Genomic DNA, 27188 nt, shown 5'->3' with positions numbered 1-27188 from the left:
GAAGGTCCTACACTGAAAAATTTAAGAGTGCACCTTAAGTGAAACAAAAAACGCATTTGTAAATCTAACTATAACATTAAAAGTTGAAGAAAGAAAATGTATTAAAGTCATAGGGTTGAGATTAAGTATTTAACCCGAGTATTTCCCCTCTACGATTGAAGTCGTCTTGAAGACGTTCTTTCTAGCACCCTCAACTGGCTATGTAGTGGTGAGGTGAAGTGCGTGCAACTCCAACATTATATTTCTTGCGCACTGCATACACTTTAGCAAATTTAAGTTCGGAAAATTTCCGATGGTTTTTGTATTATTTATTTGTTTAAATGTAACTGAAACAGTACCGTTAGTGGCATAAATCTGCATGTAAAACCTTATATGTAAGCATTACAAAACGTTTGACTGCAAAAGTTCAATTCTTCTTGGGTGTAAGACCTCACCAGTTAAGGGTTAAGAAATCTACAGCAAAATACAAATTTAAAAAAAAAATAAATAAAAACTGCAATTATTATCTACCTGTCTTTTTGAGAACAAAACTGAGAGTAACACACAATTTCAAAGAATCTGTTAAAACTGGAATTCATTTCAGTTATCTTAAACATAGTCTTAAGAAGACATAGTAAAATGCGATACTGGTTTTCGCGTGTAATAAGCAGTATCATCTAAATTTGGAGCTAAATTACTAGATTTATAATTTAAAACTATCTTATCAGTTCTGCTGCACCACCACCACACACACACACACACCATATCTTGTCCCTCCTTTTATTTTCCTCCTTTCATTGCATATCTCTTCTACTTTTCGTAACAATAGAAATGTGCCGGAATTTTATGATTGTATCGAATTTAATTCTGCTTACTGTAAACACTTTTTCGTAAACATTTATTCTGATAAAATTTAAAATTCTAACTAACGATGAGTTTTATCGCTGCTGACTTATGGAAATAATATACGTGCATAATGCCGGACAAAAAGATGTTGCAAACGCTCACATACGTACAACACAATTGCCAATCAGTCCGTGACGCGAACATCAACCGCTGAACAGATGTTACAAGGAGCATATAAACCGCATGCTAAAGTGACATTACCTTTATTTATAAAAAATAAGATAAAATAAGCCATGTTTCTTCCAAGGTTGCAAAAAGAAAACAACCGCAGACCTTTGATGCACCGAAGGCTTGTTATTTTGTGTAAGTCTGTACTTCGACAACCAAAAAATAGTGGTTTTTGTGTGTGGCGGAGCGTGGACCGCGCTCTATTCTCCATTCTTTCTTTCGAAAATACATCAACCTACTTTTAGGTGAACGATGGGCGATGTATTTCCTTGATGTAAAGCGACTTTTATTTACTTTTCCAATCCTTTTTTTTTCTTTATTTACTTCAGTGTCAGTGACTTTTTGTCTTGTTAAGTGGCCTATCGCCGTGATGTTTGTTACCTTATATCTAAGTTAAGAATGAGTTGAAATCGCCTGTCTTTTCACAGCAAAGTTCCTTTTTACTTCCTTTTACAAAAAAGGAAGTATTGTATTCGCGAAAAAATTTTCACTCAAAAATCGCCCTTAATTTCCATTTTGCTCACCCCCAAATGAATGTTGAGTTTTTTTTTCGATTCGACCACATGCGGAAAAGTGCCTAAGAATGTATAGACACGCGAAATATCCATTTTGACCATCACCGAGGTAATTACAACGACTTTTCTCGTGACGTCTGTATGTATGTGCGTATGTGTGTATGTGCGTATGTGCGTATGTGCGTATGTATCTCGCATAACTCAAAAATGGTATGTCCTAGAAAGTTGAAATTTGGTACATAGACTCGTAGTGGGGTCTAGTTGTGCACCTCCTATTTTGGTTGCATTCGGGTGTTTCTAAAGGGGTCTTTTGCACCTTTTTGGGGGGAAATCATTGTTAATTTCGATGCAAACTCAAGTGGTGTTATAATTTGGCGGTCACTTGGCGATATATCGCCAGTCTTTTGGTTGCCAAGTTTTGTCGCCAACTTGGCGAAAAATTTGGCGATTTTTTTTTTTTTTTTTTTTTTTTAAATCTGCTTTCAATGTGGCCATTGCTAGTGATATTTAAAGAGTTAGAGAGAGAATCCCATTAAAATTGCAATAATAGGGAAATAGCATTAAATTGGTGTAAAAGGAAGTCATGTGATGCACACATCAGCTCGTTTTTTTCTTTGTTCAAATATGTATTTACTTGTGAAATTCTCGTCCTCATAGAAACTTCGTTGTTCATTTTTCTTTTTTAATTAGATTAAATAAAAAATAGATTGAAACCTGATTTTCATGTCACATTTTACCTCGTTGAGTGGCTTGCCGACATGGTGTTTATTACCTTATTCAATTACCTGAAGAATGAGCTGAAATCGCCTCTTTTGAGAGCATGATTTGAAGAAGTTTTTTAATATTTGGAGGTCTGTCTTATTTCTTTAGACTTCGTTGTTCGTTTTGCTATTATTGTATTTAAAAAAAAATCCAAGCTTTATTTTGATCTCTTTTTTTCCTTTATAAATAACTCTAAATAAGTGTTCTATTTATGAGTGTTTCTCTAATTTAACTAAAAATATAATAATTTCATTCTGTCATCTAATTTACGCATTTTTCGGGCTTATAAAAAAATCTATCAAAAGCGAATTTTTATAAGGTTAAGTGTTTATATTGAAAACAACCATCCTTCCTAGAGCTGAGGGAGTCGCCTGTTTTAGAATGATTACTGGACATAACTATATGTAGGCCCATTTGCATAACATCAATCTGGCCGATTCACCTCTTTGTATCCTTTGTAACACATCTCTTATGACTGGGGAGCATCTCTTTAGTTGCCCCTCTTTTTTTTCTTTTCTTTTATCGGCCAATAACTTAAGAAAATTATACTTACATCGTGTTTCTGAAAGCCCGTAAAAAAACTTTGCCTTTAGGTGTTTTTATGATTTTGTTTCATTTTTGTTGATACAGTACTCATGTTAAAATTTCATTTTTTGCATCTACTTTCTTTTTCTTTAATAATTTAAAGTTTCACAATTTAAAAAATCATGATCTCGTCTGCACGTACTCTGCATTCGGCAACAGGCCTGTCATTCCTAAGTTTTCCTGAAGGCGGATAGCAAACGATGTATACTACTATCAATACTACTTTTTGTTCAATCATAACTTCTTCTGGGGAGGGAGGGGGTCATAACAAGTCTAAATTTTTATACATTACCATCGTTCACAAATAATGACATGCTTTGATTGGGTGGCAGTTTGTGACAAGGAGGAGGGAGGGGGGTAACAAGTAGTGTGACGTCGTACTTTTTTATAGAAATGTGCTAATGCATAATAGCATGATGTGTTATAGAGGGGCCGGTGTAAGGTGAAGTGTTACAATTTGTGACAAAGGGGGAAAGGGAAAAATAGTTTTCCCAGTCGAAAAAAAAAAATGTTGCTGGGTTAATCCCGATGGTGAAATTACAAGTTTGGGGGCAATGCATTTTTGGGGGCCCCTTAGAATATGACATTATGACATAATTGTCTTTAAATATGATTTATGAACATAATTAAGTAAAATATTTTTCATGAGCCTTTTTGGATTCACCTTCGGGGACTCCATGTCGTGGTGCCCCCTCGCAATTGCGATATGGTAAATCCGCCACTGGTTAATCCCGAAATCTTTTTCATTCGGCATTGTTCACTGCATAAAAAATAAGAAAATGCATACCATATCTATAAATACCCGAGTCTTCTTATGCCATGGAAGCAATTGATGCCCCCGCTCATATCCGAAATGACAGACCTGTTTGCCGTCGTTCCGTGTTTGACTTAAATATAATCTTTGAAATGCATTCCGAAAACTTTGATGCCTTTATTTAAGTGCTGCAGCAGCTTTAAGTCAAAGCCAACAAAAACTGTCCGGTGCGTGCTCCCATCATTAGTTTTACTTTTCGTGACTAACGTATGCAAGTCGGTAATACATATGGAAATGAAAGCTTCCCGCCATAATAACAGGCCTTGCTGATTTTCATATCTCCTTGAAGACCTTCAAATTTGAAGTGTATGGTTTATTGAGCTATCATTATGTTTGCGGGTTTGACGTACTAATTGTACAGACATGCATATGCTTATACGAGATTGGAAAATGGTCAATTTAGTACATCAGGTATTCAATGTTTGAAAGAGCATAGGATTTTATTGAGTGAAAGGTTCCTTGTAGAACTTCCTTTAAGAGTTCTTTATACTGCTTTTGTGTTCCAAAATAGCTTTTTTTATGTATCGTGATAATTGTAACTTTTAGCAAGTTGATTGTGTTTCACTTTTTATAGTTATTATGAGGTGTTTATGCAATTATTACTAGGTTCACTTTACCTTTTTTAACTGTCTGGAGCCCTCTCTGTTTTGTGTGGAAGTTTTACTCTTTTGGTTCGGCAAGCGAAAGTAAAACGTTTTCCAACTCGTGACGGAATTAAGTGTTATATAATGCACGCCAAATGCAATGCTTTTAATTTTGTGTATCAATACATCAATTACCTGTACATTTGTATTCTTTTAAAAAGAATGTGTATTTCATAAGCTAGTTAGTGACACAAATTCAATGCTCTTAATACAAATGATAGAGGCTAAAAATGCTGATCCTTTGCACACTCGAACCCCGTTTTAAACGAAGTGCAAGGGGCCAGCAAATCGCTTCGCTGTAACGAAATTTCGGAATGACCAATATTATGATATTTGAAATTCTTTTTGTGTAATTTGATATAGGGATTCCCAACGTATTTCCCTCAACAAGATTTTCGCAGTAAAGGACTTCGCTAAATGAGATTTGACTGAATAGTGAACTTAATTTTAATTTCTTGTCATGCGCCCTTTGGTTTTTTTTTTTTTTTTTTTTTTTGTCAAAGCCATTTTTATTAACCCCCAGCGTTTCTTAAATTGTGTTTTGTGCAGCCCCAGGGTTCCGTGGATATTACGCAATGGTTCCGCGAAACTTAAATTTTTTCTAAAAACGTTCAAATTAACCACTTAAAAAATAAGGTTTGAGTGAAGTGTTAATGAGTATTTTTCGAATGAACAGCTGAGAAAATATCAATAGTGGATTATAAAACCATTTATTGACCATGTATGTTGTATGAACTTCAATTATGTCAATTCTAGAATATCACTCTTTTATTGAAATTTCACTTGATCCTTCCTTGCAACAGAAATTTAAAAGGGTGCCGTTAAGTTCAAGTCTGGCGCAACTTATGTTCTCAATCGTCACGAAATACCTCGTTGACACTTTTACTATTTGCAACGAAATTTATATTCTCAACTTATTTGTCGACAAAAACGAAATATCACCACAGACTTAGGGCTCTACCTGATCTGAGAATGCGTCTTTCATCCTTAAAGACTGAGATTGAGGATGTATCTGTCATAATAAAAACTGATACCACTCATATCATTAAAATTAAAACTTAGTTTAAGACGAGTTGCAGATGTTTGAAGAAATTTTTTTTGATTTTTTAATTATTTCTTTTAGTCGAAAGATACTTTTTAAAACAAACGAAACGCCTTGTTATTGAAAATAAACCATTCCTGGAATGTTGCATGCAAGCTATAATGTTGAGGAAAGCACAAGGGTTCCACGGAAAAAGTCGACAAACAAAAAGGTTCAACTATGAAACAAATTAAGAAACGCTGGTCTAGACTGAAACTGTTTTGGGACGATTCCTTTCAGTTACGGCTCTCGACATATTTCATAATTTGTCTCATAACTGAATCATTTTCTTAACAATGGGTCGACCATCTCCAAGTTTTATTGTGTTTCGTTGAAAATTGTTCTTCCTTTCAAAACAATCTTCCAACTTTTCCTTCACTAATTTTTTGCGTTTTACTCATTCTGAGACATGCAAGGTGTCTTGTGCAAGTTTAGTTGGTTCCGATGTAAATGCTAAGAGAACAATTCAGTAAGTCTTCAAAAAATGAAAGAAAGTTAAGTCTGCTTTCTTGAGCTCTAATAGTTTGCTTACAAAAGGTTGGTGGTAATTTGCGTGATTAACAAACTGTTGTAACTTGATTTTGGTACTGAATATGCTTTTTATTGTTGCATAAATTGTCGTGAAAGGAAACGTTAAAAGTAACTTTTTTAAGTGTGACTAATTTTGTTTTATTCTGTGCTTAACCAAGATGTTTGTACTTTTGTTTCATGCTTTTCTTTTCTTCTTTACAGTAGCCTCAACCCATCCCCCACAAAGGCCGTGGATATGTATGGCTGAACAAGACTCTCCAAATTCTTGTAAGTCTTTTCACTTATTTCTCCATTTTGTTTTAAAAGAGTAACGAACGATGTATAATTCCCATCTCATCGAATGGGGACTTGCTGGTTAGTAAAAAAACCAGTAGTTGATTAAGTAACTATAACAGAACGATCCGGTTGCAGTTGAATCATTTTTACACATCGATGCAGTCATTTTGGGTAACTCTGACCCACAATTTCTCTATTTTTTTAACTGCCTGACTCATGCTTTTATGGTGTTATTTCATCTCGGGGTTATTTCTTTGAACCCCATATAACCACGAAGATGATCAATACAATCGTGTTTAGGAGATTTCAGTTTCGAAAAATTTCCAGGGGGAAGACATCGAACTTCCTCTGTTCCTTACATCAATTAAAGTCTGTTTTTAACGCTGCAGTTTAGAAAAATTGCCAGGAGTTATTCCTTTCGACTTCAGTTTCGAAAAGTTTCCGGTGGAAAGTCCCTAAACGAAAGATTGTCTAAAAGTGCCTTTTTAAGCTACATCATCACAAAATTGCCTTCCTTGAACCAATTCCTTCCCGAAATATACGCAATTTTTTTTTTTTTTTTTTTTTTTTTTGCAACTATAATTCAGAAAATATGCCCCTGACCCCGTATTTCTACTCAAACCTGCACTTAAAACTAGGATAATATTAAAAAATCTAAATTTGTAATTAAACTTGTTTTTTTAGCAAAAGATATATTAATGTTATTTTTTATTTCTTTAACTCACAACAGGTTTATTTGATGACTTGAAAATTGAAATCAAACGTAAAAGGAGGCAATTAATTGTATTTGTTTCACTAAAAAATCGCCCACACACACACACAGCGCTCGTATTGCATTAACCACAACTTTAGACTAAGTTTACTTCGAGGAGCAGAGGGGAGGGGGGGGGAACGGATTTATATATGTTAGAGAAAATGTGACCCCCCCCCCCTCCTTTTTTTATTTTTGAGAAATTCCTGCATACGCCACTGATTTCAATGTTTTACTTAGTAATAATTACGAGTTCAAATACCACTGTTGTTTGGAAAAAGACCTAACACTAGTACCATGAGCTGGACCTGATTTTGGTTCATATAGTAGGACAGTGGTTCTCAAACTTTGTGAGCCCATCGACGACCTCTAAAGATTATTTGACACCCTCCTTTCTTTGAAAAGAAGGATAAGTTGGCGCTTGTGAACATCGATATTATTGAAAATATTAATGCATAATTCTTTAATTGGAAATAAATTTATACATATAAATAGAAGTATTTGGGGGGGGGGATTTATTTATTTATTTTTTTATTTTGGCAAAGCAGGAACTGATGGCTGGTTTGAACGGAAGTATTTAACTGAGATCATTGACGTACTTTTCAAAAACATAAGTATATTTTTTTATGAATTTGTTTTCTTTTCTTGTTTGGAATGTGTAAGAATTTATTGACACTGACATTTTTTAATTTAAAAAAAAAAATTTAAATTTTGAAAATTCAGACTTGGCGATGATTCAACCACAGTGAGGAATAAGCTTCTGAACTTTATTTGTTGATTTTTTAACTTTTTTTGCCTTGTCTGAACTCTTAACAATCAGTTTCTTTTGTGTTTTCAATTTTGATATTCACATGACTTTTGATTATTATTATTTTATCTCTTAAATACTCATCGCCCCTCAAGAATTTATCTCCCCCTTGAGAAGCCAAATTGCCGCTTTGAGTGCGATTGGATCCAGGTTGGGAACGCAGGCGGATTTAGGAGTGAGTACCTGGGAGGGGGGGGGGGTTCGTGAGCGACATTAGTTATAATCAGGGCCGGATTTAAACTTAACGGGACTCTAAAGCTACTTCTGTAGTGTCTTTTGTAATCCGGACAATTGACCTTAAGAGGGGGAATGGTATCAAAGGAATGATGCAAGGTTCCCTTTTAAGTGTGGTATAGAATATCCCGAATTTTGGGGGTTCAGGGGTTTTAGAAAATTTTGTAAAATAGATATAAAATTGTGCGATTTGAAGCCTTATAAGAGGTCATTGGATTGTCAAAAATATCTGGAAAAGAATAAAACACACAGATAAACAAGAAGTTCCGTCTAGAACTATACGAGCCCTACTTTCCCGTGTACCCATACTACTTTCTAGTACCTGATCAATGTTTTAAAAAATAGCTAAAATCGCAAATTGTTTCAAACATATTTTTGCTAATTTCTAGGAATAAAATATTCCTCACACATCTAAAAAAAAAAATTTAAAAGAAAAAAAAAAGCAGCACCTTTTAAACAAAGCAGCTAATACTCTTTTCCGTTTAAAAAAAAAATCTTTTAAACAGCTTTCAAAACGAAAAAATAATAATTAAAATTATTAAGCTTATTAAAATAAATACATCATATCAAAAAAAAAAAAAAAATCGTTTCTTTTCCCCTGTTGCCAAAAATAATTTTTTAAATGAATTAATGCAATTACCAAAATAAATAAAAACAATAAAATGTCAACATAAAGAAATACTTTTCATTGTCAAAAAAAAAAAAAAAAAAATCGTCTGCGCATATCGTTATGTAGAAACATAAATGACTTTGAGTTTATTCGCAACTCCAACGGACTATAGGTGGCACTGCAGCCACCGTCTAATGGCGGACGAAAAAACTAAAACAAACGCACGCCGTAGCGTAGAAAATGCTAAAAAGCCTAGTAATTTTTGTTTGTATGAATGACTTTTTTGTTTTATTCTTTTTAAATTAATTTTCAAAGTCTTGTGGATATTCTGGCCCATATAAAAAGAAATGAGAATTCAAGAAGCATTACTAAATATCAAAACTTAATGCAAATGTAGTTCGTAGTTGTAAGCAGCCATATTTCTGAATTATGATTTAATTCTGTCATGCATCATCAATAATTCTCACGGATACATGGCGGTAGTTTTCTTTTTAATTGATCTTCCATTATTTCTTTAAACTTATCAAATTCTGTTATCTTTCTACCACTTTAATCCACACATGATAAAAAATAAAAATGGTTTACAACTGACATGCAAAATCTCGCCAAGCAAGAAGTGTTCTTTGCTCGCATAATACTAAAACTCTAACCCTAAACTATAATCGCACTATTTTGGCGATGAAAATTCTCATGTGTGGTTAAACCTTTTTCATTCCGTTCTACGATAATACTGCATACTATCATTCTTTTGAGCTTAAGATTAAGAGAGAAAAAAAAACCATATTCTTACAAATTCACACAAAACAATAAAACAAATTTACCTTGTATAAAGTTATCCTCTTCCAAAAAAAAAAAATGCTTCGAATAGACTTGCAGATGCGAAGTTTGTTAATCCAGAGTTTTCATATGTTTAGGATTTCAAGCCATTTACGACAGTCAACTCACTTTTTAGAGGGAAATAATTAAGACTAACATTATTTTGAAGAGCTCGAGAATAACATTAAGGGACAAAACACTTTCTATTTCTGAAAGCAATCCAAGACACATCGATTGCGTTAATAAATACTCATAACAAACTGCCTATGTTTACGTCAACAGACACACATGTAACGCTATGTTTTAGGTTTTTCGGCAGTTATGTAAATCACCGCAAGGTAGCGTATTCGAGCGCTGGAGTTGCGAATTCGCCGAAAACTGAATACCTAAATTAAAACTTTAGCGTGAAAATAAAACAAATCATATCAACAATAATTATTTTACAGTGAAAAACATAGTTGTGGAGTCGGAGTCGGAGTCAATCTCATTTTGGGATAAAGGAGTCGGAGACGAATATCCAAGAATCGGAGTCAGTCATTTGTCTTCCGTGTATCAATTTTTGACAAAGCTACGAAGTCAGAGTTGAAGTCGGGGAGTCGGAATTCAATTAATGGCCGGGCACAGGAGTCGGAGTTAGGTGCTTCTAAATTCTCAGAGTCGGAGTCTGGAGTTTGGCGTCAATAGCTATTTCCAACAAAATTTGTTTGAAATAAATCCGCCTTCAAGTACGGAATCTACATTGACTTTCAGTTTCCTCGTAGGCGCTAATGTTAAGTTTTTTTGAACTGTTCAAAATCGAACAAAAAATAGTTCAAATCAAAAAGTGAAATATGGGACTGAGGTGTCCTCGCCGAGATCTTTCGAACAAAAAAAGTTTGTTCGAATCGGACTATTCATTCAAAAGTTATTAGGGGGGGGACAGACAGACAGACCGACAGACATTTTTCCCCATCTCAATACCCTACTTTCCAATTTTTAATTTTTCGATATTTATTTAATTATTTTATTTATTTTTGATTTTTTTTTTTTTTCGCGACATTATTAAGATGCATTAAGCCTTCTTTCATGCTTTTTTTCTTCTTTTTCTGACTTTTACTGGGAAAGTAGGCTAAAAAACATTTCATCGAGTAATAAATTTATCGTACGAGAAATTGTGCGATAATTTTGTGCTGGTGATAGGCATCCTCACCTTTTCTTTTATTCAAATGTTTTCTATGCAATGTATGATTCTGGAAAATCTGAAATTTAGTTTTGAACTGCTAAGGATTGAGATCCCTATTCCCCCCCCCCCCCCCCTTTAAAAAAAAAAAGAAGAAGAAGTTTAAACACTTCGTTTATAGTGCTTTTACTTTTTTTTTTTTTTTGTGCAATGGTTAAACTATTTTTCTAGTTTTATTTTTAATTTCAATGTTACATAAATTCGTTGAGTATGATGTAAACCGTAACATTTAACAGTATTTTGCTGTACAAAAACATTTTAGCCCTGTACTTCTTGTTATCCTGTGAAGTAGCATTCATTTTATATCAGCCAATTTTGTTTGAACGTATGAAACCGGAAGATTCTTCAAGATCTTTCGTCTATAACAACCAAAAATACATCGTTTTTGAAATCACGCTAATTGGAAATAAACATTCTGAAAAAAAAAGAAAGGGGAAATGAAAATGTCACAACGAAAAGATCGTTCTGCACAAAACCGGGAGGGGGAGGGGAGAGAGATTTTTTTTAAATTTGTTTTAGCTTCTAATTTCTTAAGATAATTGTCGATTATTTTGTGTATTGCAGCTGAATGCATAGCTCATTTAACCCATATTTTCATTTATATGTACTTACTCTAATGGATATTTCATTTGTAAATAATCGTTTTAGACACATTTTCAGCACACCAGTGACAGCTTTACTACTTGTATTTAATGTACGGTTTTTTTTTCTTTTTTCTTCCATTTGAAAAGGGACATTCTGTTATCATCTTTCTTTTCACTTCTGAATTATTCAAAAAAGGGGAAAAAAATCATGACGTTTTGCTTCAAAATTTTAAAAGGGGTATTGTATTAATATTACTGTACAAAGTCCTCTCAAAACAAGGGGGCATTGCCCTCCAAATGCTCCCTCTTCCCCCCCCCCCCCTCCATAAGTCTGACGATGGTTGGGAACCACTGGTCAAGGGAATGTTTACGCGGTATGAAATAGACCATACAACATTACGTTGCTGTATGCTAATTCTCAGTAAATAAATAAATTCTGTAAAAGTTGCTTCTTTGCCCACATAGTATTAGGGCAGGGAAGACAACTTGTCTTTGCTACCTTCCAGCATGTAAGACATGACTAGATGAATGAATACACCGCAGGACAAGATAATTTTCAAAACAGCACCTGTGTCGTCATTTTGAGGGGCGCGCTTTCTAGATTTTTCGTTTTGTTTTTACTTTTCAGTTTAAGTCGTATTTTGATTCTCTCTTTTGATGCAAAAAGCGAAACGGGAAATTTACTTTGTTTGAGAGGTTAACCATTATGTTTGTAGGTTTATATTATTTAGTTGGCCAGAAATTATGACCTCCTGTTGTTATTTCGGCCTACGTGTTTGAACGTTTTTCTTTTTAAATCCTCCTCCTTTTTACTTTCTTTTACAAAAAAGGAAGTATTGTATTCGCGAAAAAAATTTCACTCAAAAATCGACCTTAATTTCCATTTTGCTCACCCTCGAATGAATATTGAGGGTTTTTTTTTTTTTTTTTGTGTGTGTGTGTGTTTTGTTTTTTTTTTCCCCCGACTCGACAAGACGTGGATTAGGCGTGGTTACTTAGGCGTCTTGTCGAGACGTGGGCTCGACAAGACGCCTAAGAACGTATAGACACGCGAAATATCCGTAATGACGATTTCTGAGTTAATTACAACAAATTTTCTCGTGACGTCTGTATGTATGTGTGTGCGTATGTGCTTATGTGTGTCGCATAGCTCGAGAACGGCATGTCCTAGAAAGTTGAAATTTGGTACATAAACTCCTAGTGGGGTCTAGTTGTGCACCTTCCCTTTTGGTTGCATTCGGATGTTTCTAAGGGGGTCTTTTGCCCCCTCGAAATGACGATTCCTGAGTTAATTACAACGAATTTTCCCGTGACGTCTGTATGTACGTACGTATGTATGTATGTGCGGATATGCGGATGTATGTCGCATAACTCAAGAATGGTAAGTCCTAGAAAGTTGAAAATTGCTACGTAGGCTTTTAGTGGAGTCTATTTGTGCACCTCTTCTTTTGGTTGCATTCGTCTGATTCTAAAGGGGTCTTTTGCCCCTTTGGGGGGGGGGGGGAATCATTGTTAATTTCGATGTAAAACTCAAGTGGTGTTATAATTTGTCGGACACTTGGCGATATATCGCCAGTCTTTTGGTCGCCAAGTTTTGTCGCCAACTTGGCGACAAATTTGACTTTTTTTATTATTATTTTGTTTATTTTTTTTTTTTAAATCTGGTTTCAATTTGGCCACTGTTGGTGATATTTAGAGAGCAAATTATTGAATCACATTAGAATTGCCAGTAATGGGGAAATGACATTAAATTGGAGTAAAAGGAAGTCATGTGATGCACACATCAGCTCGTTTTTCCTTCCTCTCCGGAAGAATGTGGGATTTTAGGCAGCGCATTCAATGCATACGAGTATTCTTAGAGCTGTTGTCATTATTCTAATGGAAAATTTGGAGCCTTATTTTTTATTCTTTTATTTAGACGAGAGCTCTGAGCATGCGTCATTCAACATCGCTTCTATTAGCACGTGCAACGGTGGGCGACGCAATCAGTATAGACAGGAGTTGTGAAGCCTTTTTATGGGGTTCTAGCAATTCTGCTGTTAGAAATTAAGCTGCGCCCATTGGTTTGTTTTAAAAATTCATCATGTAACGCTCGTTTTTAAAGGGTGTAGAAAAAAAAATTAATTATTTTCTGAATGGGGTCGTTTCCGAAGATTTAAAGGTATGTATTTCTTTTTAAAAGAGCATGCTTAGAACCGCCATTTTGCCACAGTACTACTTTTCTATTTTCACTAGTAAGAAAAGTGATTTTCTTGAAATTTTTAATATGTCTTTGTAATTGTACCATCCTAACCTCCATTCAAAACTTTAGTTACAACTATAAATTTTAACAGAACACTTCATGGGATGCTATAAATTAGTTCCAGCAATCAGATTAAAAATATCTACTTATTTATTCTTGTTTTGTACATATTAGTGCTCGAGTGGTCAACTACTGGCAAGTGGTCAACCACTGGCGGATAACCCTACGTTAATATAATAATGAGAGTTATCACTAGCTCGCATGGTATTTTGCTTTTCTACTGATTTATTCAAGTTTATTATTATTATTATTATCATTCCCGAAAATATAAGCAATGTAATGGATATAGAATTGTGTTGGGGAACATGAGATGTAATACAGTGCCAAATAAGACTTGCCTGCTTTGTTTAAAATAGCAGCTATGAATGCTAAAAATTATAATTTAAAAAAATTAATTAATTAAATAAATCGGATTTTTTAAAATTTAATTCATAATTTTTTTTTCTTGTGTGTGTTTTAATGCAATAACGTTCAGCCAGTGGTTGGTAGCAATTTTCACTTGGTCTGCGAACAGCTAGTGATGATTAATCCATATTATTTTTATAGTTGTAATTAAAAATTATCTAAGAAAACTTTTGGATCTATCTCATTTCACCTTGTATAATTGTTGTGGACTCATTGTTTCTATCTTATATGGTCCGCTTAAGATTCGGGGTGGGTACCAAGTTGTCCTCTATAGCCAAAAGATTGAGAACCACTAAGTTTAGAAGAATGGTTTTAGAGTGGTTTTTACTGGAAGTGTCTGTGAATATTGTTGGAAAAATGATATATTATATACAAATTTAAAAATATTGAATGCTTAATCTTAAAATGAAAAATGGAAGCACAATTTATGTGAGAGAAAAAATAACTTTTCTACACTCTATTCACAGAATACATAGACAGAAAGTAAGCAAAAAGGTTTCCACAAGGAGTACCGCTATGCCATTTTTATGGATTTTCTTTTAAATGAAAAGAAAAGGGTAAAAAAAGGATGAGCATTCATCTACTGCTTGGTACCAATTTGTTCTTTTGTCCAAGCCAAGTGCGGGATTGAGGACGCCAAATGACGCAATTCTTTTACGCCTAGTCTATCTTTCCCGTGGATGAGGTATAGAAATGCAGTATCATAACAGCATTCTGGCACCAGTGCACTTCTGCTCTGGTACGTACGTACAGACATCACAAAAAAGAAGAATCAAAATTGATTTATGGGTGGTTGAAATGGAAGTTTATGTTGAAATCTGAGTGGGAAATGTATGTATGCAGTTATGTGTACATTTTGGTTTATTTTTTTCTTTTCTTTTCAGGTATATTCACAGTCATGTGCTACAATATTCTCTGTGATAAATATGCTACACGCCAGATGTATGGGTACTGCCCAAATTGGGCTTTAGATTGGTCCTATAGGAAAAAATATATTTTACAAGAAATTTTTCACTACAAAGCTGATATCATATCCTTACAGGTATGTATCTTTTACCGTTTTATGAATAGGACTTTAAACTTTCAAGAGTGCGAATTTTCTTTAGTTTTTATTTGAATATAATGCTACCCATTCTCTCTATTGCTTTATATTTTGAACTTTTGACCTCTTTAAAATTTATTTTCTCCGATTTTTATAAAGGGCTCGTTTTTGCGGTAACCTCTTTTTGTTACTTTCAGTTTCAATTCGTAGCAATAAAATTTGGGTTTTTTTTTCATTTATTGTCTGTGAATGCAATAGGTTAAAATGTGGTTTAATTGTAACTTTGTTACACGAGTCTCCCCCCCCCCTCCGAAAAAGAATTGATTTCCGTGCAATCAGCTGTGCAAAAATCTTACAAATCTAAAATTGACCGTTTTCTGCGATTACGATCATTGTCGGCCGTAACTGTCAGGCAATAGAATAACATTACAATATCCCAGTATTTATTTCTTTAGTGTTTAGTTCAAAGATTCAAACTAAAATCATAAAATTCTTCAGATTTTTTTATGCTAGGGGGAAAAGATTCTTAAATTTTTGGCCCGTGTAATCGCGTTTAATAAATAGATGTTCCGATTGTGAACAGCATTTCATTGCACTAAATCGCTCGACTTTAAATGAGAATTTGCGGTCAGTATTTCTATGAAAGTGAAAATAGTACATAAGTTTTCTAAGACGCCCAACGTTTATGTTCGCCATTTTGAAATGTTCAGTACCGATCCGAGATTCGTTAATTCCTAGATCAGAAATTGTACTAACTTCATAGTTACCGAATTTTGAGAACTGTACTGTACATTTAAGTATGTATGTGGTTTTGTAAGTAAGTAAGAGGCTTTGTTATGGGCAAGTTAATTTGATTAGCTTCGCTTTGTCAGGATTCATAAAATGCCATCTGTCTTTTTTTTTTTTTTTTTCTGAAGAAATGTGACAGATTTATAAAGAACATAATAATGTTTAACTTTCAAAATTAGGCTATTTGCACGAAAGTTCTGACTAATATTTACTTAATATGAAGTCATGACTATTTCTGATTTAAGCTCACCTTTTCTTTTCTTTTTTCGGAAATTATAATTTCAAAATATTTTTCGTAGTCTTAGTCAAACCTCTTAACTTGCTTTTATGTTCCGATATATCTGCTAGAACTTTTTCACTGAACCAAAATCGTTTTTGTTTGCAGGAAGTAGAGACAGAACAGTTTTACAAATACTTTTTGCCAGAACTGCAAAATGAAGGATATGATGGAATATTTTCTCCTAAATCCCGAGCGAAAACGATGTCTGAAGGTGAACGCAAACACGTAGATGGATGTGCAATTTTCTACAAAACTAGCAAGTTAGTAAAAAATATTGTTTTTGTGTATACTATTGTTTAAGTTTTTCACTCTAAAGATTTTTTAGTCTGATTTTAATCTCCAGATTTTATTTATTCTGTTTTCTTACTATTTTTCTCTTAGTTTTCCAACAGATAATATAATAAGCAAAGGTTTTCGATTAGTCTCCTTTTAAAGCAAAAGTATTTTATTGCTTTGGAATTATTTCAGGAAATTAATCTAATATCTCTTGCATTTTTATGTTATTGAATTTATCGGGGTTTTTTGTGACATTTTGTCAGAAGAGTACATTATTATGGAAATTTCTGTTGGTGTTAAAAAAAATTTCTGTAATTGCAATAGGTTAAAATGTGGTTTAATACAAATACTTTTTAGTGCAGCAAAATTATTCACACTAAAAACAGATAATATACTAATATTGCACCAAGAAATTGTTACAGAAATAGCATCAAGAAAATTAATATATAAAAACCTTACTGAAGCACAAAAAAAGTTATTCAATTTGGCATAAATATAGAAATACAAGTGTGTCGACCAGCAATAGGCACTGGGCCCAGCTAAGCTGGTCCCAGAGTTGGTATTATTATTATTATTATTATTTTTTTTTTTTTTTTTTTTTTTTTTTGAAAAAAAAAAACCCAAAAAAGTGTTTTTTTTTTAAACCAGTTTTTTTTTTTTTTTTGGTTTAAACCGGGTTTATTTGGTTTTTATTACTATTTGTAAGAAAAACAATTTTATTTTAGGGAAATCATAAAGACTTTATGAATAATTTGTTAAGGAAAGTATAATATTCATATTTGTACCTAATTTCTTCGTAATCAATTAAATATTTAAGAGTAAAATCTTGTAATTTCATTTGCTCATAGTTAAAGATTTCTATAGGAGAATATTGTTTGAAAACCTTTAACTATTATAAAAAAAAAATATGTAATAAGATCTTGGTATAAATAATCAAAGAAATAATTTGCTGTGATAGTTCAAACATTATTAATTACAAATAACTAAGAATAAATTCTTGCAAATTTATTTCCTCATTATTATAGCTATCTATTATAAATAAAAAAGTAAAATTAAAATCACGCATTTTTAAACATGGGAAAGTATTTTGCACTATCAACAAATGAATCATTAGTCTAATGTACATTATACAACTTTGAAAATCAAAAGATCAATGCATATTTTGTTTAAAAATTAAGTTAAGAATCATGTAATTTATTTACCTAATGTATCAGTGACAGCAATTACAGAAACAGGACTAGTAGGTTTTAAAAAAATCATTATGTTTTCCATTGTAGACATTATTTCTCCTGGTTTAATGCATTTAGGAATACATTTTTTTTTTTTTTTTTTTTTTTTTTTGATCAAAGAAATGAAAAGCCTCTTTAACATATTTAAATAATGAAACACATTTTAATAATGTCATAAAAATTAATGTTTATTCAATTTTCCAACCATTCATGCATCATACTTCTTATATTGGGATAAAAAAAGTTCTTTGAAAAGTGAAAATTTGGCATTACTTTTTTTTTTTTTTAAAGACCACAGAGTGACATGAATGTTCTCTGTTTTCATAATTTGATACATTTTCTTTTCTTTCTTTGATTGCATCGTCATTCAGGGATACAAAAAGTGTGCAGGTATAAGTGTTCTTGGACTTATTTAGTTATTTTTTTTTCTCTTGTCGTTTAAATATTCTAGTGTTTAACCACTAGCGTAGATATTTTTACACTATGCATCGTTTCAGTGGTACATAATCTATCTCAATAAATCGTAAGTAAGTAAGCAAATTAAGTAGTACATGAAGTTTGGATTGAAATATACTTTTTGAACTATCTTTTGAAATACAAAAGACTGAAAAATAATGATAATTAAAAATAATAAAAGAGCGACTTGGATTTTTTTTCGTGTAATTTTAGAAAAACTTAGTTTAAAAAAAAACTAGTATGTTGTGGCCATCACGAAACTTTCTTCTATATTTTTCTTTTTTTTTTTCTGATCCCTCCCCATGCTTGACAAGGAAGCAATATTCCCAACAAAAACAAAATTACACATGCAAAAACTTGACGACCATCCCAATGCCTGAATTATTGCAAGAGCAAAGCAAAGAGCGAAAATTGAAAGTTATTTTAAAAGCCTAGCTTGAATTAATTACAAATATTTTATTTGTTAACAAACATAAGATGGCAACAGTTAAAAATTTTAAATCATTGAGATAATATTTCGTATCATTTCCATACAATTAAAATCACGAGAAATACGCATACGACAATCTATTACGATTTATCTTTCTTATTGTTGCATTAATAAAAATATTTTTATTTGCAAAAAAAAAACAGAAAAAAACACCTCTTGGAGCGATTGGCGTCAAAATTGAACCAAAGCCTGTTTACATATGGATTCACATATATTCCAAATTTCAACCAGAACGTAGCATTACTTCTTGAGATACGGCACTCACAATGGAAATAAAGAACGAGCGATTGCGCTATCCCCTTTTTAGCTGTTGATACCAAAATAAAATCAGTTCTTATACCCACTAAGGGCTGCTTGCCAATAAATTTTTCTTTCATTCCGTTCATTATTTCTTGAGATACAGCATTCACAATTGACGACAAAAAACGTTCTATAGCTCAACCCCCCGTTTGAGTTATTGACACCAAAATTAAATCAGCACCTGTTCCTGTTAATGGCAACATATGGACCAAATTTTGTTTGATTCCGCCAGTTACTTCCTGAGGAATAGCAAGCATGCGTAACTCAAAAAATGTCCCATTGCTCCACCCCCTTGGAGGAATTCGCGCCAAAAACCAATGGGCACAAGTTCACATAGGGGCACATATGTGTACCAAATTTCGTTCGATTTCATGCGGTAGTTTTTGCTGTAGAGCGGCCACAAAAAACTGGTCACACACAGACGTGACACACACAGACAGACAGACATTTTCCAAAAATGGTCGAAATGGACTCAGCACACCTCAAAACGTTCAAATCCGTTGAAATTTGAAAATTTGCACAAATCCAATCCTTTCTTCCATATATTAGATATAGAAGAAAGTAAAAACTATTTAGCAAACTTGCATTACCTTAACAGTTATAAGTCTAAATTTATTAAATCTGTTATTTATTTATAAAGCTTTGCTAGTTACTTTGCATCAATTAGATTTTATTCTTTGCAATAATATGTTAAGTTTATGAAAACATTTGGGGGAAAACTATGAAAATTTTCAAAAAAAAAACATGTTTGAAAAAAACCACATGTTTTTTTTTTTTTTTTTTAATCACTTGGTTTAAACCGTGGTGGTTTAAACTAAACAACCCTGGCTGGTCCCAGTCAATTTATTAGTCATAAAGGAAGATCAATGACCCTCTTAAGGCTATCTATTCCCTTGCTCATTACAGCCTCTTCCAGTAAAGTGTTTCAAGTGCCAACAACCCTAATAAAGTAGCATTTTTTCTTGGTTAGCCTGAGATTTGAATAGCTTAAAACCAATGACATCTCATCTTCTTTTCCATGCAAAAATTAACTCTTTAACATGTTTCGTTTTGATAGATTTAAACAACTAAATCACCCCCCCCCCTTTGCTCTAAGCCATACGTATTAAGACTTTTAACTCTGACTTTATAATCCAAATCTGAAAAGTTCTTTTACTAACCTTCTTTGTACCCTTTCTGTGTATTTCAAAACTTCTGTATAAAAGTAGAAGTCCAGATTTATCAAAACTGCCTGATCAATAATATTTTCCACCTAACTAATGACTAAACCCTGTAAATAATAACTTGCACCCCTATTTTCATAACCAAAATGTAGAACTTGACGTTTCTCAACATTATCTACCATACCTCACTTGTCTACCAGTTATACGATCTAAGTTCCAGTTTTTTTACTCGTTCTTCATTTTCTGCAATCCCCATAACTTTGATGTCATCTGCAAAACAATTCATGTTTCCAGAAATAATTTCGTGTATATCATTTATAAAAGTAATTGAAAGAAAAGGAGCCTCAAAACTGATCCTTAGGGAACCCCAATTAAAACATCACTTCATTGAAAATACTTTCCCCTTAAAATTATTCTTTGTTTCCTTCCAGTCAACCAATTCCTAACCCATATTAAATTTTTTCCTCCCACTGCTATTTCAACTAGTTTGCCGAGTAGAACTCCATGCAGTACTTTTTCAAAAACTTTTTTAAAATCAATATAAACATGTACACACTTTGTGTGTTATTTAAAGTCATGGTAACTTTGTTGTAGAAATGCAATAAATTAGTAGCTCACCATTTACTTTTTCTGAAACCATACTGCAATTGTTAACATTTGAAAAATTCCTTGCTATGCAATTTTAAGGTTCAGAAAATTTTGTATGTTCTATTACAGAGGTTCCCAACCGGTGGTTCGCGAACCCCCAGGGGTTCGCGAGGTGCAGGAAGGGGGTTCGCGAAAATTTCGATGCAATGGCGGATTTTTCCTAGTTTGGTAAAAAATTATAAAATATTCAATTTGCACACATAGTCACTAAATTTTTTTTTTAATTTGAAAACGCGCCAGACTCTTGTATTAAGCTCAAAAAAAAAAAAAAAATCTTTCAGCGGTTTTATAATCTTGGTTAAAAAGAAATTTTCTCATTTTTTTTGATAGACAACAAAAAGAGATATCCTTCCTTCTTTATTGCGAGGCGCCATGCAGAAACGTTGTATTAAGCTGTGGCGGGGATCACGATGACCTTAAAAAGGAGCCATCGCGTGGAGTCAATCAAACAATATACATAATATACATATGTCGAAAAAAATAAAGAATTCTCAAACAATGCATCATAGGGTATTATTTCTAATCTGGTTGAAATATAACTCGGGAATTTCCGTCGAATTCAGTCATCGAATAGCAGACAAGACAGCAAAAGGCTCCAAACTTAAAATTTATTACTGGATTTTACCCATCTGTTCGTTTTCAAAAATATATAACATCAGCATGCTCATAGTTCTGGGGAAATAGTTGTTAACAGACGTATTTAGAGATACTTTAGAGATGCTTGAAAACAAGTGATTTTGTTTGCAATTGGTTTTGCTACGTGAACTTGCTACTCTGTTTGTGAAGTTATAATCGTGTTGGTAACTTTTATGATTTAATAACTTTCTGCTGTTATGGATCGATGGTTGAAAACTGGTAGTTTGGTTGAGCGACAAATGGACAAGCAGTCAATCGATCAACCCTCAACATCAGCAGTAACTTTCGAATCAACACAGGATATTGAAATAGATAGCTGTAATGAACTGCCGCCTCCCCCGACTAAACAGAAAAGTGAACTAGGGGAGAAAAAAGGAAAAAGGCGAAAATATGACAGTGACTATTTACAAATGGGCTTTTATTTTACTGGAGAAGAGTCTGAACCTAGACCGCTTTGTCTTCTCTGCAACGAAGTTCTAGCGAACAGCAGTTTGAAACCGTCACTTCTGAGAAGACACCTCGAAACAAAGCATCCGACACACAAGGACAAACCTATCGAATATTTTAAAAGAAAATTGGAATATAATAAAAAGTGTAGCGTCTCTACGTTCCTGTTAGAACCCAACGAAGATAGTAAAATGGCCCTTGAAGCTTCATATCGAGTCAGTTATAGAATTGCAAGATCTGGACAGCCACATACAATTGCAGAAAATTTAATTGGACCGTGTGCTAAAGATATTGCTAAGTGTATGCTGGGAGAAAAGTCAGCAAAAAAAATTGATTTGGTTCCGCTATCAAACAACAAAGCATCACACAGAATTATTGATTTGGCAAGTAATGTGGAGAAAGAACTTGTGAATAGAATAAAAGAGAATAATTTTGCGATCCAGCTTGATGAGTCGACTGATGTAGCAAACGCTGCAATATTACTTGTCTATGTTAGGTACATTTTTAATCATACAATTAAAGAAGATGTACTATTTGCAAAACCTTTGAAAACCAACACAACTGGAGAAGCAATTTTCGAACTGGTCAACAGTTACTTTGAAGAAAATGGAATAGATTGGTCTTTGTGTGTGGGTGTGTGCACGGATGGTGCAAAATCAATGACAGGAAAATTTGTTGGCTTTGTGGTGCGAGTAAAGAAGATCAACGAGAAAATTGAATGGACTCATTGCTGCATTCATAGACAAGCATTAGCATGTAAGCGTATTCCCGCAGAATTATCCGCTACTTTGAATGATGCGGTAAAAATTGTAAATTGCATAAAATCACGTGCCACAAACTGCCGTCTATTTCACGCGCTTTGTGAGGAATTGAGAAGCCTTCATGTTACTTTACTTCTTCACACAGAAGTTAGATGGCTTTCCCGTGGCAAAATTTTGACACGCTTATTTGAATTGAAGTTAGAAGTCCAAGCATTTTTTGTTGATCATCCATTTCACTTGTCCACTTGCATATTCGATCCTCTTTGGATGCAAAGGCTTGCATATTTAGCTGACACCTTTTCAAAATTAAATGAATTAAATCTATCCTTGCAAGGTGCAGTTGTTAATATTTTCGTTGTATATGATAAAATTGAAGCTATGGTAAAAAAAATTGAATTTCTGGATCTAATGCCTGGAAATGGGTGAGTTTTCTTGTTTCACTTCTCTTAGTAGTTTTTTATCAGAAAACTCAATGAAACTTGATGAAAGCGTTAAAAGAAATGTATGTGAACATCTGCAACATCTTGAACTAACTTTCGACGAGTATTTTCCTAATAGGCGTAACGTCCCTCTCTCAAACGCAATCCTTTTGAAGGAAATCCATGCTTAGAGAATACTCTGACATTACCTGAAAAGGAAATGCTCATCGAGTTATCCTGTGATAATTCATTGAAAACTACCTTTAAAGAGCTCTCGTTAATTGACTTCTGGCTCAGTGTAAGAAATGACTATACCGTTTTGTCCAAAAAATTATTACCAAAATTATTACCCGAATTTTATTACCATTTTGTACAACATATCTGTGCGAGAAAGGATTTTCCTCCTATACTTATCTCAAAGATAAATACCGAAGCAGATTGAATGCAGAGCCTGATTTAAGACTCAAACTGTCAGACATTGAACCAAACTTTCAGTTTCTTTGTTCCGTCAAACAGCCACAAATATCGCATTAAGGATTTTTTCCCCAATTTAAAGTATGCTTAAAAAAATAGTTGCTTTATAAAACTTCTTGTTTATAATTTTTCTTGTAGATGTAGTTTTAACTTTTTATTAATGTTTGCACTTAATGATATTTTACAATCATATTTTTGTTTATTGCAATCAAATGCTGCAAAAAATGGAAAGCAAACATGCTGTTTTTTTATTGTTTCTTACATGTTACTAATTTCAACATCAGGGGGTTCGCGAACTTTTTTGCCTGTTCCAAGGGGTTCGCAAAGAGAAAAAGGTTGGGAACCGCTGTTCTATTACAATACATCTAAAATAAAGGATTCAAAGAATGATCAACAAAGATTCATGTTATTATTATCCTAGAAATTCGTCCCTGATATAACTGCTATGAAATGGAAAGTGTGGCATTTATAAAAATAATTTTATTGCTGATTACGAAGTTTTCATAGCATAATTAGCAAACTTGTCTTGCTAAGTACTTAGAGCAAATAATAATCCCAGCAAATTTAATTAAGTGAACTTATGTCATCCTAAGTACATCAAGCAAATAACCCAATTTGAAATGATCAGTCACTTAAGGGGTGGATGCAATGATTTCTCTAACCATGAAGTTTATTGTCTTGGTGTTGTCCTTTTTTGTAAGATACATTGGTATGATTCTCTAACATATTGGGGGGAGGGGGGTACCAGCCTCTTGGGATGAACAATGCACTTTTTCTTGCTTACTAGGACACAATGTTTCTCTAGGAGGTGATAGTTCATTGTTATGCTCCTGCAAAATTACCATAGCCTCCATGGTTCTTTCTTTGTGTTATGTAAAGGCTAAAGTACGCAATTCAAAAGTGTTTGTGCTCATTGATATTGCTACACTGAAGTTCAAGATGACTGAAGGTTTTACTTTTATTCCTCAGGCAATGTTGTGCAACACATGGTCTAAATTGGATTAAAGGCTTGTTGTGCACTCAACAATAAAATGGTTCCATGTTGAAATTTACCAATATTTTAATAAAACTTTGATAATTACACCTGAATTTATTTAGCAACAAAAATTATTTCTCTGCACCTTACTTTGGGCTTTATAACATTGTTTTATCGGATAGAAATTTCTAGAATGTTCTAAACCGTATCATGACGTCTAATATCTTTAAAAAACAAAAAAATGATTCCATTATGAAATTCAAAGTGAATACTATTAACATGCAATTGGATATTTTATAAGGTTTTTTTTTTCACTTGGTTCTAATTAGCTTCTCATTTTTCTGCAATAGATTTCTTCTGGTGAAGGATCACCTAGTGGAGTTCAACCAACTGGCAATGGCCAATGCTGAAGGATCTGATGATATGCTCAATAGAGTGATGACCAAGGATAACATAGGTTTAGCTGCCCTGCTTCAAACTAGAGTGGGAGCATACCAAGGTAACATTTCTTACAATGCAATTACTTGCAGCTGCTCTAGTTTTAAATATCTCACTGTCCAAATTTGAGTAAAGCCAGTTGATTTTGTAAAATATACACCTGAGAATAAAGATAGAAAAGTAACTGAATGACTTTTGAGGAAATGAATCAAATTAATCTTGAGAAATTATGTTCATATGTGAATAACAAGAATTCTATTCCGTGTACTATAATTCAAATTGGGTATTCTTTAATCCTTATGTAATAAAGCATTTCCCTTCGAAAAAATATTAATAAGAATTCATTCAGAATGTTTTCCCTATCTTTTTTTTTTTTTTTTTTTGCTTTAAAATGCCTAAGGGGTTTTTTTTTTTTTTTTTGTAATAATTATAATTTTTTAATATTGTCTTTTATTCAATACTAGCTACAGGGTGGCGACAGATCAGGGAAAAGTCAGGGAACTTTATCACTCAGGGAAAAATCAGGGAAAATTGATCAAATGAAGAAAAAAAAAATTTTCCTTGCAAAATGCAGTACTTTGATTCCCTACGAATTTTATGCCAATTATTTGTTTTAAAAGAGTAAAATTAAAGCGGTGCGTATTTGTGCATCTTTTTTCCTCAAGGCAGGAACTACTCCTGGGGTAGGCGCCCTAGGCGCTTGCCTAGGGCAGCAAATTTTGAGGTTGAAGCTTTTTTTTTTTTAAGTTTGAATATCTGTTCCAGTGCCATAAGATTCACTGCTTCAATGCAAAATATAAATAATAATAATAATTTAGAGTGTGTACCACTGCTTGGATATGCAAAATATAGTTTGGAATTTAACTAGAAATTCATTTTAATTTTAGAGGCGGCAAATTGCGTGATTTAAAAGTCTTTTGAAAATATTAATATCTATTTCAGTGCCATAAGGTGCACTACTTAAATGTTAAAAAAGATATTGTTAAATGGGGGAACCAGTGCTTGGCTATGCAAAACCCAGTTTGGAATTATTAAAAACTCTTATTCCAAGCACTTTGCTATTTTTTTTTGTTTGTTTTATTAATATATCATTATTTTACATTTTATAATTATTGTTATTATTTAATGGGGGAGGGGGCGACATTGTCAATATTGCCTAGGGCGGCAGAGCTACCAGAGCCGACTCTACTCAAGGTCAAAGTATTCAATTTCAGGATGAGCTTCCTAAGATTGCTTTTGTGTCTGTAAAGTTGTTTATTTTACCTAGCTTGAATTTTCCTTCACACAGTTCATGTTACGCAAAATAAACAACCCTACAGGCAAAGAGGAAGCCATCATTAATGACTTTGTTCCCTTGCTTTTACTCATTGTCTTGAAGTAATTAGCATACTGTTATCTCAGTTTCAAGAAAGAATCTTTGTTTTTTAAATTAATGCTGAAAAAATCTTCAATGTTATCATTGGCATTTTTAATTTAATTGCTAAAATTGAATTTTGACTTAAAATCAAAAATGTCCCCCCCCCCCCCCCCCGCCATAGTATTATTTCCTGTCACTTCAGATTACAGGAAGGTTTTTTCAGCCTTTAAAACTCTTTTATTTTAAAACCATATTCATACATTTTGAAATTAATAATTGTTTTTGAATTTAAATGTTGTTTGTTACTAAAGTAATCTAAGATTTTTTTCGACAACTAATGAAATCATTTGAAATTGAGTTGTGTACATAGTAAATATTTTTTTTATTATTATTATTTAATAGTTAAAATGCTGTATGCATTCATTAAAATCTAAGTTTAATGGAGTATTAGAGAATAGCTCAATATTACTGGTTGTTGAAAGATTTCAATTTGTTTTACATAAATATGTCTATTCTGCCGTGCGCAGGTAAAGGGCAGAAACTGAACATTTTTCATTTTCTTTTACATTTTTGTCATCCATGGTATTTTTACCTTTATTTTACATACTCGCTTATTTGGTTTCCGCTGAAAAAGAGGGACGAAAAAAGCGTCGAATTCCAACATTTTCCTATTGTTAGTACTGAATCCACCTCACATTTCTTCAAATATCTCGAAAACTAATTTCTGCAGGTACTGCCGTTTACCTGCACACGACAGTAGTATTTACCCAAGTAAAACTACATTACTACCATACTTTAACTATCACTTGTTTGTTATTCTTGCAGCAACAATTATACTGCTTGAAAATTCAGTTCAAGATTATTTCCATTTAAATTTTTTAGTTACATCATGATTAGATATGTTTTTCATAGTGGTTTCAATAATTTCTTGGAATTCTTATGTTAAATGGTTCCTGGACATAAAGTATTTGTTTTAGATTTCCTACAATATTTCTCTTTCGATAATTTAATGTACAA

General features: G+C 33.1%; 1 protein-coding gene across 1 annotated transcript in view; it reads left to right on the top strand.

Moving 5' to 3' along the window:
- LOC129221189 (CCR4-NOT transcription complex subunit 6-like) overlaps positions 1–27188 on the top strand; it is a 155618-nt gene that overhangs the window by 105724 nt on the left and 22706 nt on the right. The window contains exons 2-5 of the mRNA XM_054855642.1: positions 6187–6252; positions 14875–15032; positions 16207–16361; positions 24727–24875. Coding sequence (XP_054711617.1) covers positions 6187–6252; positions 14875–15032; positions 16207–16361; positions 24727–24875 — 528 coding nt within the window. The remainder of the gene's footprint in view (positions 1–6186; positions 6253–14874; positions 15033–16206; positions 16362–24726; positions 24876–27188) is intronic.

Source organism: Uloborus diversus, chromosome 4, assembly GCF_026930045.1.
Source record: "Uloborus diversus isolate 005 chromosome 4, Udiv.v.3.1, whole genome shotgun sequence".
NCBI lineage: Eukaryota > Metazoa > Arthropoda > Arachnida > Araneae > Uloboridae > Uloborus > Uloborus diversus.
The sequence above is the reverse complement of the archived record's forward strand: the minus strand, read 5'-3'. Positions and strand labels throughout refer to the sequence as shown.